This window comes from Myotis daubentonii, chromosome 6 (genome assembly GCF_963259705.1).
Source record: "Myotis daubentonii chromosome 6, mMyoDau2.1, whole genome shotgun sequence".
Lineage (NCBI taxonomy): Eukaryota > Metazoa > Chordata > Mammalia > Chiroptera > Vespertilionidae > Myotis > Myotis daubentonii.
In genome coordinates this window covers 87,780,101-87,799,900 of record NC_081845.1, presented here as the reverse complement: position 1 = coordinate 87,799,900, position 19,800 = coordinate 87,780,101, and the positions used below count along the sequence as shown (strand labels likewise).

The 19,800-nt window shown below is 52.6% G+C and overlaps 2 protein-coding genes across 3 annotated transcripts; both read right to left on the bottom strand.

Annotated features, from left to right (window-relative positions):
- Positions 1-4,568: 4,568 nt before the first annotated feature.
- TREML1 (triggering receptor expressed on myeloid cells like 1) lies at positions 4,569-9,116 on the bottom strand. Its single transcript, XM_059699672.1, has 6 exons — positions 9,004-9,116; positions 8,483-8,815; positions 6,458-6,599; positions 5,997-6,082; positions 5,475-5,527; positions 4,569-5,119 (listed from the first exon to the last, which is right to left on the bottom strand). The coding sequence occupies exons 1-6, from the start codon at positions 9,044-9,046 to the stop codon at positions 4,808-4,810; spliced, it is 969 nt and encodes a 322-aa protein (XP_059555655.1). The 5' UTR covers positions 9,047-9,116; the 3' UTR covers positions 4,569-4,807.
- A 2,847-nt stretch (positions 9,117-11,963) lies between these two features.
- Positions 11,964-17,235, bottom strand: TREM2 (triggering receptor expressed on myeloid cells 2). 2 transcript variants are annotated; one of them, XM_059701755.1, is made up of 6 exons: positions 17,092-17,235; positions 16,521-16,630; positions 14,598-14,948; positions 13,218-13,308; positions 12,354-12,550; positions 11,964-12,229 (listed from the first exon to the last, which is right to left on the bottom strand). In XM_059701755.1, the coding sequence occupies exons 2-6, from the start codon at positions 16,564-16,566 to the stop codon at positions 12,213-12,215; spliced, it is 702 nt and encodes a 233-aa protein (XP_059557738.1). In that variant the 5' UTR covers positions 16,567-16,630; positions 17,092-17,235; the 3' UTR covers positions 11,964-12,212. The 2 variants fall into 2 exon arrangements, with proteins under 2 accessions (XP_059557738.1, XP_059557737.1); XM_059701754.1 differs by having other exon boundaries at positions 16,521-17,235.
- Between the last annotated feature and the right edge of the window lie 2,565 nt (positions 17,236-19,800).

Genomic DNA, 19,800 nt, shown 5'->3' with positions numbered 1-19,800 from the left:
AAGAACAAAGAAAATCTGTAATTTTTATTCTAAAAAAGTAACAAATTTTAGCCCTAGCCAGCATGGCTCAGTTGGTTGGAGAGTCATCCTGTACCCAAAAGGTGACGGCTTCAATTCCAGGTCAGGGCACATACCTAGATTTTGGGTTCTATCCCTGGTCAGGGTGCATGCGGGAGGCAACCGATCTCTCTCTCTCTCTCTCTCTCTCTCTCTCTCTCTCTCTCCCCCCTCTCCCTTCTTCTCTCTAAAATCAATAAAAAAAATACATTAATTAATTAATTAATTAAAAACTAACACATTTTATACCACTCTTTACCACCTTTTTCTGAAATTTATTCTCCACATACACAGAATAATTTGTTTGATATTGTAATAACATTGATTAGAAACCAACAAAGGTTTAATTCTACCTCCTAGTTTGTAACTAGCAATATAATCTTACATACGATATTGAACCACTCTAATAAAAGTATTAGTTTAAAAGATAATTACTAACATGTGAATGAAGTAAACTTTCTTGATGAGTTTTTGTCGAGTTTTATCAAGCCTTTTTATCATCTATGCAGATGTAGTTACGTTTCTTTTCCTTATTCATTTGATGTGCTATATCATGGTAATGTTTTCTAACAGCAAACTATTTTTAAAGAGGGGAAAAAAGAATTTTATTGAGATAAAATTCAGCCCTTCAAGGTGTGCAATTTAGTACATCACAAAGCTGTGCAACCATCACCACTAAGTCCAGAACATTTTTAGCACCCCAAGAAAGGAACTCAGTGCCCATTAGTAGTCACTCCGCAGGCCCCCTTACCCAAACTCCTAGGTTTGGATTATTCATTGCTAGTGTATAGAAATAAAACTGATTTTTATATATTAATTTTGTACCCTAAAACGTTTCTGAACTCATTTACTAACTCTAAGGTTTTGTGTGTGTATTCCTTAGAATTTTCCGTGTACAAGATTATGTTCTGTAAATAAAGATAATTTTACTTCTTCCTTTCCAATCTGGATGTCTTTTATTTCCTTTTCTTGCCTGACTACACTTGCTAGACCTCTAGTACAATGTTGAATACAAGTGGCAAGAGTTAACATTCTTATTGTTCTCGGTCTTAGGGGGAAAGCTTTAAGTATGGTGTTAGCTGTGAGTTTTTGTAGATGCCTTTTATCAGGTTAAGAAAAATTCCTGCTAGTTTGTTGAATGTTTTTATCATAACAGGGTGTTGAATTCTGTCAAATGCTTTTTCTTCATCTATTGAAATGACCATGTGGTTTTTGGTCCTTTTCATGGCGTATAATCCTTTCTATTTGTTTCTCGGTCTTCTTTTACTGGTATGTTGTTGAGGATTTTTGGGTCTACTACATTCATAAGGGATGTTTTCTTATGATCTCTTTGTCTAGTTTGTGCATCAAGGTAAAACTGGCTTCGTAGAATGAGTTGGGAAGTATTCCTTCCTTTCTTTTCTATTTTTTGGAAGAGTTTGTAAAGGACTGGTTTTAAAAGTCTTTCAGTATTTGGTAGAATTCACCAGTGAAGCCATCTGAGCCTGGGTTTCTCTTTGTGGAAATTTTTAAAATTAATTAAACCTTAACTTGTTACTAGCCTATTCAGATGTTCTATTTCCTCTTGAGTGAGTTTTAGTAACTTGTGTCTTTCTAGGAATTTGTCTTTTTCATCTAGGTTATCTAATTTGTTGGTACACAGTTGTTCATAGTATTCCTTATAGTCCTTTTTTTATCTCATAAGGTCAGTAGTTCTTCCTCCACTTTCATTCCTAATTTTGTAATTTGAGTCTTCTCTTTTTTTCTTGGCCAGTTAGCTAAGTTTGTTAATTTTTTTAATCTTTTTTCAATGGGTCTTAAAAACAGAGAAAGAGAGACATAGGTGTGAGAGAGAAACATTGCTCAGTTGCCTCCCATATGTGCCCCAACCAGGGACAGAACCCAATAACCTAGGTATGTGCCCTGACTGACTGGGAATTGAACCCACAACATTTTAGTGTACAGGACGATGCTCCAACCAACTGAGCTACCTGTCCAGGGCATTTAGAAATGTTTTAATTTTTTACATATTTGTTAGTTTTCAAAGTTATAACTTCATTCTATTGTGATCAGAAGACATACTTTGTATGATTTCAATCTTTTAAACTTATTGAGACTTGTTTATGGTCAAACATATGGTCTGTCCTGGAGAATGCTGCATGTACATGCTGCTGTTAGAGTGTTCTACAGGTGTCTGTTAGGTCTAGTTGATTTATGATGTCGTTCATGTCTACTATTTCCTTGTTGATATTCCACTTAACTTGTTCTATCCATTATTGAAAATGGGACCTTGAAGTCTACTATTATTACTGTTTGTCTATTTTTCCCTTTAGTTCTGTCAGTTTTTGCTTCAAGTATTTTGAAGTTTTGTTAGAAACACATATATTTATATTATTACTAGAGGCCCAGTACATGAAATTCATGCATAGGGTGGGGTCCCTCGGCCTGGCCTGCACCCTCTCACAATCCAGAACCCCTTGGGGGATGTCTGACTGCCAGTTTAGGCCTAAACTGGCAGTTGGACATCCCTCTCACAATCCAGGACCGCTGGCTCCTAACCACTGGCCTGCCTGCCTGCCTGATGGCCCCTAACTGCTCGCCTGTCTGCCTGATTGCCCCTAACCACTCGCCTGCCTGCCTGATCGCCCCTAACTGCTTGCCTGTCTGCCTGACCACCCCTAACCACTTCTGCCTCAGCCCCACTGCTGTGGCTTCATCTGAAAGGACTTCCGTATGACTTCCGGCAGGTTGTTTGGCTGTCTGGTCTAATTAGCATATTATGCTTTTATTGTTATAGATATCTTCTTTATGGATTGACTCCATCATCATTAGAAACTATACTTCTTTGGTCACTGGTAAAAATTTTTGTCTTAAAATCTATTTGATCTGCTATTAATATAGTCATTTCAAGTCTCTTTAACTAGTTTGCATGATATGTTTCCATCCTTTAACTTCCAACCAACGTGTGTTTTTTTAATCTAAAATTTGTCTCCTATAGTCAGCATATAGTTGGATCATGTAGTTTTTAATTCATCTTCCAATCTCTATCTTTTAATTGGAATGTTTAATCTGTTTACATTCAATGTAATTACTCATAAGGTAGGATTTATGCCTGCCATCTTACGTTTTCTATTTGTCTTATGTTTTTTCCCTCTATTTCACCACTGTCTTTTGTTATATTAAATGGGTACTTTTAATTTAATTTAATTTAATTTAATTTAATTTAATTTAATTTAATTTTTAATTCCTTTATCATGAGCAATGATGGAATTAATGTATTTCCCTTCCCTCTTCTCCCCCTCATTCTCTCCCCCAGCCAGTTGATCCTCTTCCTTTGTATTTTCCTTTGTACTGCTAAATATGCTTTTGCCTCTGTCGGGTTCTGAAAAGTTCAAAATACATTTAGGTCAGGGTAAGTTTTACCCAGAAGAGATCTTTTTAGACTTCTTTCTGCCCTTCCCCCTCATTCTCCCCCCACCTTTTACCCCCTCACTTCCCCACCAGGCAAGTCCTCAGTCATCTTAGCCAGGGAAAATGAAGGCTTAGTGATTGGTGGACTGTTGCCTCCACAAGGGTTAGAAGTAAATTTAGCTTCTGTCACCGACTGAGACTCTATCAGGGACACTCAGAACATCCTGCCAGAGCTCTCTAAAAATAGCACCACTAGGCTTACATAGCTGGAGCCCATGGCACAGCCCTGCTCTGCCCCTTCTCCTGAGGTGCCTAAACCAAGCTAGGGTCCCTCCAGATGGTGGCAACTCTTTACGCCTAGCTCTCTATGTTGATAAGAAAACTGGATTCCTGAGCACCTCCTCCTCTCCACTTAAGTCATCTCAATATGGGCAAATGCTTTCAAATTGAACTGTTTCAGGAGAAATCCTAAACAGAATCTTAAAGGCCCTCCACCCCCAGCCTAGATTAGCTTTCATTTATACTTAACCATGACCACAGCCTTACCGTCCATGCCCCTCTCCCCCATGCCTTTTCTCCACTGGGCTCTGCCCAAGCTCCCAAGTTCTGGCCAAAGGGAATAGTGCTGGATAGTCACCCAGAGAGAGAGGCAGCTCTGCTCAAGGTCTGCAAAGAGCCTTCTCTCCTGGCATTTGAAAATTCAGGAATAATACTGATGCATATTTCCACTTCTGTCCTTATTCCTGCTTCTTTTCAGCCCCCTCTCTCACACCCTGAGTCTCCTTGAATCATTACCCCCCCTCCTCTCATATATTGTCACACAGAATATGTCATTTGTTTACAAGGTGTACAGCAGGAACAGAAAAGATTTCTAGCTGCAAGGAAATGAATCTCTACTTTCAGATATCATGAGGAAGGCAGGACATACTTTTGAAAAAGCCTTCTTTGTGCCCCTTGAATTCAACTGCATTGCCATGTCCAGACCAGGGAATGAAACCCCCGCCCCTGACAGGACAGGCAGGAGATCACGCAGCACCAACTCGAGTCTTTTCAGTTCACAGGCCAAGTAAATAGTCAAACTCAGGCCCTTCCTTTCCCCTCAACCACCAAGAAAGCATAGATCATCATTTAGAGTTTATTTAGCCCAGTGGTGTAACGGCAGAGGTGCCAGCGTGGGAGGCTCCCCCAAGACACCCGGGTCACACCAGTCATCACTTTGCAGGTCAGAAGTCTAGACATTAGATTGGACCCTAAAGTCCCTAGTTGCTCTGACACACTGAGGATGCAGGGCACGGGCTGGCTGGTGGGCGCACAGAAAGAACCCTGATGGTCTCTGTGAGCACACAGCATGGTGAGCAGCTCAGCTCGGCAGTACCTGGCCCTGAGGAGGATCCTGCGCTAGCTCCCGGGAGGGCCCTCCCGCCCTGTCCCCTCCAGGGAAGATGACCGTGGCATACGTCACAGGCTTGGAGCAGCTCAGGACCTTAGGAGGCAGAGGGGGCGATGAGGATGGGGCTGGGGCTGGGGGTTTCCTTGACGGGGGCTCAAGAGATAGGTTGCTATAGGTGGTGCTGTCAAAGGAAGGTGGCGAGTCGAGCCTGACGTATGGTACGTCCGACGGCACATCTGCAGCCAGTCCAGAGTCATCGGTGTGGACCACTGAGGAGAGCGCCTGTGAAAAAGCAGGCAAATCAGGCAGAGCACGCCTTCCTCGGCCCCAGCCCCCTGGGGCAAAGCCCAGGACCACGCTGCCTCTTCTCTGGAATCCTGAATATGTCAGCGGGCAAGAGGACTCCTTGAAGATTTCCAAGTCCTAATTTTTTCCCCAAGTCTGGGAAGGTGGGACCATGCATCAATATTATTCCTTGGCAGGACAAAGGATTTTCAAAGGACCATTCAGAAAATGGTTTGGAGCCCAACTGGGTCCCAGTCCTCCCTCCACCCCATCAACCTGGCACCTCTCAGGGAGCGTGGCTGGCGGAGAGCCTGGGCAAATTGGCTGGGAGCGGCAGAGGCCTCCCTCTTACCATGCCTGGACCTCGGCTGCTGTGGGATTGGCCAGGGACGCCACGCCTGTTCCCTGGTAACACAGAGGACAGCAGCACAGTCCGCCTCCTGTGCCGGCTGAAAGCCCAGCCCTCATCCCCTCAGAAACCTCAGGCTCACCTTCCCCACTCCCACCACTGAACCTTTCCCCCCCAGACCCACAGCCCCACGCGGCCTGCCCTGACTCCCCGCCCACCTGATGTCTCCACAGCTCCCGGCCAAACCTGCCTAGACACCCACCCTAACTCCACAGCCCTTTCCCCACCTCTCCAGTCCCCTGTCCCCAGTCCCACTCTCCCACCCTTTCCAGTTCCTGTCTTCCCCCTGGCCTGCTCCCACTGAACTCCTTCCTCCCCTCCACCCCTCAGCCATGGGAATGCCAGAGTCTGGGCAGACTTGCCAATGCCTCTGTAGGGGATGGTCTAGATTCCCGGGCTGGTCTACAGACCGGCTGACAGGCCCAGGGGGGCCATGCTGGGATAGAAGAATGGACCACCACCTACCTTTCCTTCTGGCCACCACAGCGAGCAGCGCCACCGCCACCACCAGCAAGCTCAGCAGGAGCACAGAGCCCCAGATGAAGAGGATGCTGAGGGACACGAAGGGACAGGTGAGCTGGGCCCTGACTAGCTGGGAGCTGCGGGCCAGGACTCCTGAGCAGGAGCTCGGGGTGCAGTTCTTGGGGAGCCATGGCTGGGAGAAGGAGGTGTTTGGAATGGAGCGAGGAGGACAGGCTCGGGCGGGGCAGACTAGAGACATTATCGAGGGACGATGGCTGTGGACCCCGAGGGATGAAGGGACCGCTGTTGAACTGAACGAAGAGGTCTGTCTGTCTACCTACCTGATCAGAAGTTCCCCAGGAAAGGAAAAAAGCATAGGGTTCCCTTGGATTTCCTCTGGGGCTCTGAACAAGCTGTAACCTCACCTCCACCCTTGTCCCAGCCACCCAGGGTCCCGTCTGTACCTCTTCTCATGCGGGCTGGGCCCCAGAGGGCTGGCACTGCCGAGGGGGTCTGAGGAGGGGGCGTCAGTCTCACTGCCAACCTTGTATAACTCTCCTTCCTCCTCTTCCTCCTCTTCCTCCTCTTCCTCTGCCAGGTCAGGAGCTGAGCAGAAGGAATATTTAATGAGCACATACCCGCTGTAGGCAGGGCTCATGGTCCTGTGGGGGTGAGTGGTGAGCGCTGGGGCGGAGCTGAGGAGAAAGGAACACAAGAAGGGGCTGGGGCGTTCCTTAGGGGCATGCACTCTGGGCGCCAGGGGATGGCATTCCTCATGCTTCACCCCTCTGCTCCAGCGCCCACCCGCTTCCCCTGCATGGCTCTACACGGGCTCCTCCGCACAGCCTGCGAGGCCTCTCCACACCCCTGCCGCCTCGTGGCCCCTGCAGGCCACTGAGCCACCCCCGAGCTCTGCCCTCAGGGTCTGAGGAACTCCAGGGTCAGCCCTAAGGTGATACATGCCAACTGACCTTGCTGGGGGACCTGCTCGGACCCTGAGACTCAGTTTGGTGACCATGTGCTCAACTGAGGGAGGCAGCACTGGCTCCTCTGAGCCCGGTGATCTGCCTGGGGGGCCTGGCCAGTCCTTCTAGAGCCTCTGGGATGGGAGCCTCGCCCGTTCTCAGGAGATTCACCGTGTCTACTCCCCACCCCAGGCCAAACCAGGGAATGGAGGTGCTGAGGCCCACTCTGGCCGCATGTGCCTTCTAAGCCCCCATGGGTGGGCCTCCCTGGAGCTCCTTGTCCGAGCTGCCCCACATCCTCCCTGGATACCAGGCTCCACCTTGGCTGTCGGCCACACCTGCCACTGCAGGTCCCGCCTCCCTGCCCCTCTTCCGGTGCCTCTGTCTTGTCCCAGCCAAGGAGTTATCACCTTGACTTCCCAGACCTCAGCATGTCAGGGAAGGAGGGGACAGAGGTGACGAGGACAAACAGGGGTGTATTTATAACAGAAAACGCTGATTATGGACTCCAGCAAGGAGGGATTCTCATGGCAACTTCATCACCTTCTTAATTAACAGGCGGGGAAAGCAGAAGGAAAGTGCCTGTCTTCATGTTGTTGTTTGGGGATTGGCACAAAGCACTGAGAAAAGGCAGCCCTGGGAACGAATACTGTCGGCAGCCGCAAGAGAACGTCAGCAGCAGCATTCTCTGCCCCAGCAGCTGCTGGCTGACCGTTTTTCCCTCCGAACAGCTTTTTTCACAACAGCCCATCTTACTGGGAAAAATTTTTAACACTTTAAATTTTTCTTTAAATTGATGCTTAGATGTTAGATGGCTGTAGGCTTTGTGAGTTAAACCTATAAAAATAAAGTGCTTTCCCTACTGAAATTAGGGTGGAGAATATTCGCTTCCATACTGCGGACACTTTAGGACTGGGTGGTTGGGGTAGTTGAGGCATTGCACGTAACCCGCCTGTGGGTGAGCAGGGACTGGGTGCTCCGTGAGGACTGAGAGAATTAAGTAAGATATTTCAGGCCATCAAACCCATTATTACAGGAATTTACAAAAACCTGCATGATATAAAAGAGTAATTCAAGTTGATATGCCTGAATTCAAACTTTAAGACATTTCTACGAAAAAAATGACCTCATTCTCCCAGGAGGCCCAGGCCTTGGGTGCGGAAGAGGCCACACCTTCCTGGGGGACCTGCCTGTGCAGGAGGGGGAGGGGCTGCACTGGCTGTTTTATCTCAGATGCTCACCCAGTTTGGTTTCCGCTCCCTGCAGAGCTGTCAGAAGGATGTCCCCTCCCAAGTCCTCTCCCCCAGCGGCCACCACCCTCAAGGACCCAGGGGCTGCAGGTGGGAGTGGGAAGGGCAGGTCTGATGTTGGCGACGTGGGCTAGATAACTCACCTGCCTGGGATAGGTAACTCACCTGCCTGGGCTAGATAACTCACCTGCCTGGGATAGGCAACTCATCTGCCTGGGCTAGATAACTCACCTGCCTGGGATAGGCACTCACCTGCCTGGGATAGGTAACTCACCTGCCGGGAGGACCTCCAGAGCCACTCTGTGCACTGTCTGGGACCCAGTGGCCGTCTCCACCACGCAGCCGTACTCCCCGGCATCCTCCTCCCTCAGGGAGGTCATCTCCACCTGCAGCAGGCCACTCCCCATGTCCGTGAGGAAGGTGCGGCTGTGCCCTGGGGCTCTGCGGTCCACGGCTGAGGACACCAAGGGCTGGCACCCCTCCGGCAAGAACCGGCACCACACCTTCCGAGCCCTGCCATCCTGGGGTCGGTAGTGACAGTGCACCTGGATGGAGCTGCCCACCCGCGCCTGCAGCTCCTCGGGGAGGCTGCCAGCGGAGCCCTGGCCTAGGGAAGGAAAGGACGTAGGGGTGTTAGACAGGCGTTGGGGGAACCTCCCAGCCCACCCACTGGCCTAAGGGCACAGGGACCCCTTCAGGCCCTACACGCAGTATTGTTGCCACAATCATGTCAATGATTTCTAGGCATGGAGCAGGGTAGAGGGGGCCCAGAATTCGGCACCTTCTGAACCTCACCTGCTAGTCCCAGGAGCAGCAGCAGGAGCAGGTTGGGACCCATCGCTGGGCTGGGAGATGTTGGCTAGGGCCTTGCTGGGCACTGACACAGCACTCCCCTGGGGCAGGAAACATCTGCCTCTGTCACATGGGGCTCTCGGTGACCACGGGGTGGGAGACAGACACTGGTGGGGCCTCCATGGGTGGGGATAAGGAGCCTCCTAACCCTGGCTGGCTCAGGGCTCAGGAACAGACCTCACCCAGAAGGCAGGGCTGGGCAGGGCAGGCTGGCCAGCTAAGGAATAAGGAGGAGGATGAAGGCAGCTGGAGGGCATTAGGGAAGGAGGAAAGATGACTTTGGGGTCTTCCAAACAAAGACTCTGAGGATGCAGAGCTGGGAGGGACGGAGGGAGTGTCCTGCCCATGGTCCCCAGCTCTCAGGCGACTGTCCTTCTCCTGGGGTCCCACCTCAGGACAGGAAGCCCCACCTGATGTGGGCGGGGCCTGTCTTGTTTGATGGGTCCGCTGGGAGACCTTTTTGAGGTGGCCCCAAGGCTTCAGTTCTGGGAAGTGCATTATTTCTTTGATAATTACTCCCCCGTTTTCTTTCTCCCCGCCCCCCCTCCAATGTTTTTCTGGAACCCCTTAATTAGTTGGATATGAAACCTAATGCATTCATTTTCATACCCTTTCTCTCTTATTTTCCTTCTCTTGTGGTCCATTTCATTCTGATTTCTGGAAGATAGCCTCATCTTTCTCTTCCATCCCTTCAACTACTGGCTTTTAAAGTTTTCTTTCTTAGTGTTCTTCATTCACCAGATTTCCTGTTCTCCAAGCAGTTCTTCATTCGATCACACTTTGTCTCAGGAATGCACTCTCCGCTCTGCTGGGGAGACAGTTCTTTGTGAAGATGTCCCGTTCCTGCCTGGCCGGGGCCTCCCCCGACCAGGGTGTCCAGGTGGGTGAGTAGCGAATACGCCAAGAGACCGTCTCAGCTCCAGCAAGGTTTGCTTCCGTCCTCTCCTCCTCCCTGGGGAAGCTGGAGTGGTTTGGTTTTGCTTAAATTTTATTTTTCAATGGCAATTTACATCCCATATTATTTTGTAGCCAGGTGGGTAACTTATTTTGTTTTCAATAGAAGAGGACCCTGAGCCTCAGGAGTTAGGAACTTGCTTAAAGTTTCTTAGTAGGAGGCAAAGCTGAGGTTTGAAACCCAAGTATCTGACCCCCTTCTGCCCAGGGTGCCCCCAGAGAGTCCCATGGCGAGGAGAGGTCCGCCTGCACCCCGGGCCCGCCCCGGCCCAGCAGCCTCCCTGCCATCGCATCAGCGCGGTGCCTGGGGAGGGGCGCCCGGGAGGTGGAACCAGGCTCAGTTTGGGCTCCACCAGTCTGTTCTGTCCTGTGCTGCCTGGGGACATGAGGAGGAAGTTTCCCTGCCCGAGTCAGAGGCCAGGGAAACAGATGGGACCAGTGGAGCCGCCTCACCGGGGAGCAGACGAGGAGGGGCTGGGCGGGGCTGGAGGGGCTCCCAGGCTGCACCCGGGACTCAGGGCCCCAGGCGCCCAGCCCCCGTTAGCAGCAAAGCAGCCACGTGGCGGCGGGCGGGAGCTCCTGCCCCGGATGTGAAGGAGGCCTTTCCTCCTCGCCCCCGCGGCCCTCCCGGGTGGTCTCGGCCAGGGCTCCCCTTCGCTCGGGGCCTGGCGGGTGTGGGTACCGAGAGAGCGGAGGTTCACTCCCTCACCTGCCACCGCGCTGCCTCTGACACCTTTATGTTTTTTCCATCCATTTAAATTGTACATTGCATGTGTGCCACTCAGTGGCTTTTAGAACACTCGCAATTTTAGGACGTTGTCATCACCCCAGGAGGGAGACCCAATCCCTTAGCACAGTCACTCCCCACCCCCAACAACCGCCGATCTCCTTCCTGCCTGTGGATTTGCCTTTTCTGGACATGTCCCAGCAACGGGTTGTACGATGCGGTGACCGGCTCCATGCGCTGATCATAAGGTTCCTCCACGCTGTGGCTGTCAGCGCTTCGTTCCTGTTGTCAGATAATGTCCATGGTGTGGGTGGACGTGCTTTAGGTGGTGGACATTTGGGTTATTTCTCCTCTTGGTACCTGGGAACCACATGGTTGTGAGCCCTCTGTACAGGTGTGTGTGTGGACGTGTGTTTTCTTCTGCTACGTTTCTCGGAGGGCGTCGCTGTGTCCCGTGGTGACGCTCCGGTAACTGCTGGAGAGTGTCCTGACCACCTTTAGAACGGCACCGGCCCGGCCCTTCTGCACTCCCCGGACCCCTGACCGCTGACCGACTTGTCTACTGTCGGCTCCTCTCCCTCCATTAGAACTCGGCTCCTCGTGGGCCGACATCACTGCCTGTTCTGTTTGCTCTGTATCCAATGCCTGGCACAGAAAAGATCTGTTGACTAAATGACTGAGCTGGAGGAAATGGCACCTTGAACACCAAGTGCAATTGGATTTCCAGGCTCTACTGGGACCTTTGGGTAACCCTCACCCTTGTGAGCCTCAGTTTCCCTTCTGTGCAATGAGGGGCTCTGGTCAGGAGTTCCCGGTTCTGGGGTGCTGCCCTCTGTGACTCAAGTCCTGGAGGGAAGTAGCGTGATGAAAGGGCAGCTCCAGGGAGAAGAGGGATGAGTCAGCTGGGAGCTGGATGGGCGTGGGTGGGGTGAGATGGGAGGAGGGAGGCTGGGGCAGGGAGGCCAGCAGTGATCCTGGGGACTTCTGGACAGGAGGCAAGAAGAGGAGAGGGAGACCAGGCTAGAGAAACCCCAGAGGAGGCAGGACTGGGCAGTTAGCTCTAGGAAAGGGAGAGAGAACAGAGATGGCCGGTTTGGAGCCTGTGAGAATGGAGGGACAGGGTACCCTAAGGTCTTAGGTCCCAATGAGCCAGTCGCTTTTCCTCATTGAGATTTATTCTCCTAGCCCTGAAGCAAAAGAGAACTCCGTGATGCCCCAAACAACCAGTTAAACATGAAGTCTCAGATTTATTTGTGAGAATGTTTGCTGTCCATCTCACACACACACACACACACACACACACACACACACACACACACACACAGCCCTGGGCCCGGGGAAGCAGAGGACAGGCAAAGTGGTGTTTTGCCAAAGCAGAACCAGGAGTCTTGGTGGCCGAGGGGCGAGTGCACAGGCAGGGTGGTTCCCGCAGACCTCTCCAGGCGTCTTGTTCACGTGGGGTCCTTTCCTCTCAGGTGTCTCTCAGCCCTGCAACACACGGAGTCCTCCCTCACCCCTCTCAGCCACCACGCCCTCTCTCCCTACCTCGCCCTCTGTGTCCCGTCTGCCCTCTCTGCCCCATCCGCCCAGCCGCACTGCTCTCCAAGCTCACCAGTCATGGCCACAGTCTGGAGCTGGTCACCTGGGTCATGGCTACAGTCAGGCCCACTGGCCGGGGGTGTCCCCTGTTTCTGCCCACGCCAGGCTGCAGCCCAGAGGGCGCTGGCCGCGAGCAGCTTGCCGAGAAAGATGCAGGCCAGGAGGAAGAGGATGGAGGTGGGTGGGAAGGGGATCTCTTCCGGGAGGCTCCTTGGAGAACAAGGAGAGCATGTGGGAGGCCTCGGGGTGGCCTCAGAGAAGGATGGGGAGACACCAGGAGCTTCTGGGGCTCAGAGTACCCGCACCTACCCACCCCTGGGATGGAGCTCCGTGCGGCTCGGGAAGCCTGGAGTCAGGAGACCCGAGTTCTAGGCCGGGCCTGCCTGCCGAGTGCATCGCAACACATCACCTCCCTCGCTGCACAGTGTCTGCCCTGCGTGGTGGACGGTGTGAGGTGTGTGAGCGTGTGGAGGGGCACACATGTGCTCCATGGTTATATTAACATGTTTAATACAGTACACAGACATGAGCCAATCAGAATGGATCCTGATCCCATCCAAGGAGCGGATCTGGGGACCCCAGTTTTGTACTGAAGCACTAAAACTTCACTGTTGCTGGATTGTGGGGATGCAGGGGGCTGACCATTCAGGATTCTTGGAGCCACCGCTATTTACAAACTGTTGTGAAAGAATTTCAACGTTTTAGCGCCTGGAAGTCAGGCCAACACACGCAGGCCGGCAGCCTGTTTAGACAGACCCATCCCCAGCCCTTTACGCTCTGACTGCCTTGGACCCTAGTCCTGGGACCCGCAGGCCCCACCCCCTGGCCCTCTGCTAGGCGGGGTCTGCGGGATCTTAGGGGAGACCTGTCACTGTACCTGGAGATGCTGTGCTCCACCTGGACGTCCTCAAAGCTCTGGGACTGCTCGGGGGTCCAGAGCTCACCGGGGTCCTGGCCATCGAGGGGGTCTGTGGAGACAGAGCCGGTGACCTTGGGGAGGACCTCCTGGGTGGGGTGAGGCCTGTGGGGGTCAAGTTGTTAGCCCCCTGAGCCTCCGCTCCCTCGCCTGTGAAGTGGGGCAGTTAGGAGCCCCCCTCAGTAACAGTGCTGCGGACTCAGGGGAACAGCCTTCGCAGGGCCCACCACCTCCCAGCGCTCAGTAAGTCTCGGGGTCTTGGGGAAGATCAGGTGGAATAATGGATGTATTTGCAAGTCCTGCGTGAAGTGCTAAGCCACCAGCCTTGAGTTATTGTTATTATTATTATCATTGTTCTGCCACCATCTAGGGAGTCGGCTGGGCCTTAGACCCAGATAAGGTTGAACTTTTGTGTCCTCACCCCCTACTCCCTCTTCCCACTTAGAAAGATGGTGAAAGTGAGGCTTGGGGTCTGGGCAGACAGTGCCCCTAAGCTCCCTCCTTAGACAAATGCTACCCTGGAACCTCGTTCCCATGAGAAAGCACATGCTGGGGGAGGAGCCGGGAAGAAGAGAGTCAGAAAAGGAATGGTGACCCCGATCTTTCCTTTAGATCTTTCCTTTAGGGCACACTCACGTTCTGCCTCCCCCCAACCCCTGCCAGAGGCTTCCCTGGAGGGTATCCCCCAGGCAAAGCTCTGGGTCGGGAGGACCTGGGCAAGCCTGGGTGAGGATGCCAGGCAGTTCACAGCCGGAGGCTGGGGCGGGGCTGTCACACACACACACACACACACACACACACACACACACACACCCGCACCTTTAGCTGCATCTCCCATGTGCTTCACAGGAGCCCTAGGTCAGCAGGACTGACACCATCATCTCCACTTAAAGATGAGGGATTACAGAGGTGAGCACGCTGCCCAGGGACACGGCCGTTCCTTTCTGCACCTGCTTGTTTTTCTGCACCTGGTTGGTGCTGAATCTATGCCGGTAGGTCCCCTGGGTGGATGGGTGCGGGAACTCAGGAATCTCCTCCTACTCCTTCAGGACCCCTACAGTGTTCGCTTCCCACCGATGGGCATGGGAGCAGGACCACAGGTGGTGCCCTGTGCGAATTAGGGATGGGTCCCCCTCCTACGGTGATGCAGGGGGTGGTCTGGACAGGGGAGCCGGGTGGAACCGTGGCTCCTGGTGCAGTGAGCAGCCTGCACAGCCCCCCACGGTGGCCTCGGTGGGGCTTTCCCAGGGCCCCGGGCCCCAGAGGGGGGTCCTGTGCACAGACATCCACCACACGGGCCCAGCCTGGGCGCCTCTGAGGGGCCGCCCGCTGCCCACTCACCGGCCAGCACCTCCACCAGCACCTTCCTGAGGGTGTCGGCCTCGCCCCCACGGAGGCTCTGGCACTGGTAGAGGCCGGCGTCCTGCGCCTGGAGGTTCCGCAGTGTGACGGTGAGCGTGCCGCCCAGCCCATCGTCCGCGATGGCCGTGCTCCCGTTCCGCATCTTCAGGAAGGACAGCAGCCAGGAGCTGTGGGTGCTCACCACCCGCCCGCAGGGGCCCTCGGCGTCCAGCTGGCGGCACCAGGCCTTGCGGCGCCCCCAGTGCTTCCGGGAGTCATAGGGGCAGGACACGCGCAGGGACTGGCCTGCCAGGCCCCGGAGCACCGTGGTGTTGAGGCCTCGGGTCAGCTCTGGGGAGGAGACATTCCTTCACTCTCTCACTCATTTATCAAGTATTAATTGAACACCTACTATGTGCCGTGAATGAAAGAGACAGAAATCCTGTCCTCACGGGGCTTGGGTTTTTAGAGAAGCTGGAGGAAGGGGGTGCAGCCCAGGCTGTGTTTGTGGGAAACTGGGAGCCATGAAACCCGAGTCCGGGTCTGCCTCTGTCATCTGGACAGAGGAGTCGGGTGGGCAGTGAGCAACCAACCGCACAGCCACCCACAGGGCCCTCGGTGGGGCTTTCCCAGGTCCCTGGAAGCCCGAGGGTGGTTCTGCTGAAGTAACGGACCCTCTCGGGGCCTGTTTCCAAAAACTCTGGGTCTTAGAGGCCCCTCCAGCTCTTTCTGCACATCTTCTCCCCATCACATGAAACGAGGCTTCGCCTCACCCCACTCCCTCCCAAGAGAGATGGCTGGGGACCCCCTCGGGCCTGGGGCTGGTTCCACGGGGGAGGGCAGCACCCCACGCTGGCCATGTTGTTCCCGTGCCACTGCCCACGCCCACGCCGGCAGGCTCTGCGCTCTGCTCTTTCTGACCTTTAGCTTCCAGCTTCCCTATTTCTGCGGCTCTGTTCCCCTTTCAGGATGGACTCGTCTCAGAGTTATTTTGGGGGAGACACGAGGCTGCTATTTTGGGGTCCTCCTTGGGGTGGGGGAGATGGGCTCAGAGCACCCATCCACTTCCAGGGCAGGGGCTGCAGGGGAGCCACCCGGAGCCCTCTGCCTCAACTTCCCTTCTTGGTCCTTTTCCCTTCACCCCATCTTCAACCATCTGGGACAGACACTTGAAAGCTAGGATTGGGGGGCTGGTGGCCTGCCTTTTGGAGCCAGAGAGACCTGGTGAGCAGCGGCCCCTCCACACGTCTCCCCATTCACCCCTCTGCCTCTAGGCCGGCGCCCCCTCCTCCAGGCCCCCCAGCTGATAAACTGCAGGAGCCAGTCTCCATCGGGACAGGCTCCTCCCACCCAGGTTTGCCTATTGTTGGGGAGTGAGAGGCACCCCTCCCCCAAGGAGGAAAGACTGTTGTGGGCAAGAACCAGGGGTGCCAATCCCAGACAGACAGAAATATTTGCCCCCCTCCCACCTCCCTCCCAGGGCTGAGGACGGAAGGACCTTCTGAGCCTGGGAGGGGGCACCCAAAGGACACGAATCTCAGCCCCAGGTTCTTCTCCCCCCACCACCACCACCCCCTGCCACTCCTCTGGGGCTAGTCCTATGCTTACATGGTTCATAAGTTTTGGGGCTCTTACCAGTGCCCCCAAACTCCCCCAGCCACTAGCTAGTGCTGGAGATGCCACCATCAGAACTCCTTCCCCTCCTACGCGGCCAGAACCCGCCAGCCTTCACACCTGCCCCTGCACAGAGTCTGCGGGCTCTGATGCCCGGGGGTTGCGGGGGGAGCAGGAGGATGTGGGGCAGTGGGAAGAGAGGGGACTTGCACCTCCTTCGGCCCAGTGCTCCCCCCCACCCACCCACCTGCCAGGTACTCAAGGGAGGGGAAGGAAAGAAGCCCTTGGCAGGGCAGGGAGGGACTCTACCTGTGACAGAGAGCAGGACGAGCAGGAGCAGCCCAAGAGGTCCCATGGCAGCCTGCCCTGGCGGAGGCAGACGCAGAGTGCCTTGTGCAAGATCCCGTCTTTCCCTTGAACTGCAGAAAGGAGAGGGTCGGGCAGTCAGGCGCTGCCCACAGGAACTGGCTCCTGGGGGTTGAGCAATAGTCAGGACTGGGGTCTGGCTTTGTGATTCAGGGAGGGGTGGCGGGTAGGGGAGGAGGGATAGGAGGAGCCGCTGCTGCAGACCTCCGAGAGGCCAGCCCTCCGTCTATGCCAGCCAGGGTCACCGCATGGCTGGGGCTGGGCAGGGTCCGAGGCTGAGAGCCTCGCCGGGGATCACTGACCCGTCCACACAGCCGGGGTCAGGCCCTCCTCCAGGGCCACTGCCTGCGTCCTCTGGTTCCAGCCTTCCAAGGGCTGGAGAAGTGTCTCCTCTTGGAAGAAGCCAGGACCCGCCCCAGCCCCTCTAGTCCTTCCCTCTGGCTGGTGTCCCCGCGGTGTGGAGCATGCAGAACTCGGGCTGGAGCCAGACTTGTGGCTTTAGGTCACTTCTTACCTCCTGTGTGTGCAGTCACAGCCTCTGTCTCCCTTCCTGTACCTGTGAAATGAGAATAATAACCGCGTACAGGGTTACTAGGAGCATCACATGGACTTCCACAGGCAAAAGTGCTTTAGAACAGGGCCTGACACACAACAAACATACAGCACAATTAGCTAGTACTGTTACCCTAGCTGGCAGGACACACTTCAAGCACTCAGCACAATTAACTAGTACTGTTACCCTAGCTGGCAGGACACACTTCAAGCACTCAGCACAATTAACTAGTACCATTATCCTAGTTAGCAGGATACACAGCAAGCACTCAACACAATTAACTAATACCGTTATCCTAGTTAGCAGGACACACAGCAAGCACTCAGCACAATTAACTAGTGCCATTATTCTAGGTATCAGGGAAGAAACAATGGGCTGTCTGCAAGAGGGAACATTTTTTCTGCCACCTGAACTCTCCTGCCCAAGTTTGGCCTCCTTAGCACAGCCAGCGCCTCCCGGGGGCACATGCTCACATGACCAGTATTTTGTGCACACATATACCTTGAACTGCTCACCATCCTATGGGAGAAGACAGGACATGATATCTTCTGGAGATCTGGGAGGGGTGGGGTTCGGGTCCTATGAAGGGTGAGCCAGGTGAGATGGCCGTGTGAGTCAGGACGGGGTGGGGGAGGCAAAGCAACTCCCAGCGGCAGGAAGCTGAGTCGTGCTGGCACAGGTGCAGGAGAGGCTGGGAGCCCAATGCTGCCCTCCATCCTCAGGGTCTACTTTGGTTTCCTGCAAGCACTCATTTGTTCTTTCATTCATTTATTTGCCCATATTTACTGTGCATATAGCATATGGACAGGGAGTGTGTGTGGAGATGGGTAGTTAATGGTGAAAATAAGGTAGCCCTTCACTTAGACAGCCAACCGCCCAGCCTTGACCTAAGGGCCTAGGGGATGAGGGCCTGAGTGATCACTTAAAGATCACTGTATAAGGCCCTTCAGCATTATTGGCATATAACTAAATACACAAAAATTCGCCCCACCGGGGTGTCCAGTTCTATGAATTCTGACAACCTCATACATCTATATATCAACCCCCATAATCTAAATGTAGAACGCGTCTGTCAGCCAAAATACATTCCCTTGTGCCCTTTCAGCCAGTTCCTTCCTCTCCAATCCAGGCCTGGCAGCTACTGATCTGACTTCTGTCCCTAGAGCATCCTGCCCCTTCTAGAACGTCATACACACGAAATGACACCGCATGTCGCCTTTGAGTGTGGCTTTTTTCACTTATCATAATGCATTCAACATGCATGAAGTCGCACTTCTCGGGAGTTCATTCATTTTGTTGTTGAATAACATCTCACTGTGTGGCTGACCCACAGGTGCTTTATCCATTCACCCGCTGATGAGCATTTGAGTGGTTTCCAGTTTGGGGCAACTGTGAATAAAGCCACCAGACACATTTATGTACATACTAGAGGCCCAGTGCATGAAATCCATGCACAGGTAGGGTCCCTGGGCCTGGCCGGTGATCAGGGCCGATCGGGGCCTTCTGGCTGCTGACCAGGGCCTTCCTTCCCCAGGCTGCTGGCTGGGACCTTCCTTCATTCCACACTGTCCCCTGGTAGTCAGCACATGTCATAGCAAGTGGTCGAACTCCCAAGGGGACAATTTGCATATAAGCCTTTTATCATATAGGATATTTTATGTGGACATTTGTTTTCATTTCTCTCCGATAAAATCCTAGCAGTGGGAGGGCTAGGTCACATGGTGAGTGTGTTTAACTTTATGGAAGCATTGCACTGTTTTTGCAAAGTGGTTGCACCATTTTTGCATCCTGGTCAAGACCTGACATTGTCAGGTTGTTTTTTAAGTCATTTTAATAGGTTTATGGTGATAGCTCATCATGGTTTTAATCTGTATTTTCCTAATTCCTAATGATGTTGAACATCTTTCATTGTGTATATCTCGTTTGGCGAAGTATTAGTTTAAATCTTATGTCCATTTTTAATTATCAATATTATTAAGTTGTGAGAATCCTTTATATATTCTGTATATAAGTCCTTTGTCAGATTTGTGATTTTCCAGTATTTTTCCAGCCTCTTGCTGGATCACTTTCAAAGGGTAGAAAATTTAATGTTGAGAAAGTCCAATTTATTGATTTTTTTTGTTTAGAATTTGTGCTTTTTGTGTCCTAAGAGAATTTTGCCTACCTGAAAGTCACATTTTCTCCTGTTTTCTGTTAGAAGTTATAGTTTTAGGTTTTATATTTTGGTCTGTGATCCATTTCAAGTTAATTTTGCATGTGGTACAAAATATGATTTGTGGTTGTTGTTTTGTTTTGTTGCTTTGTTTTTTGGTTTTTGGTTTTGTTGGGGGTTTTTTGCCTATAGATGTCTAATTTATCAGCATCATTTGTTGAGAAGGCTATCCTTTCTCCCTTAAATTGCCTTGGTATCTTTGTCACAAATCGACTGGTGTGTAGGTCTATTTCCTGATTATCCGTTCTGTTCCATTGATCTATGTGTCCATCTTTTCACCAATATATCACCATCTGGACTAGTCACTGTAGTTTTATGACAAATCTTTAAATCAGGTGGTGTGGGTAATCCAAGTACATTGTTCTTTTTCAAAATGGGTTTGAATGTCCTATATATTGCCTTGCCATGTAAATTTTAGAACCAGCTTGTCAATTTCTTCCTCATCCCCTCCCTCCCCC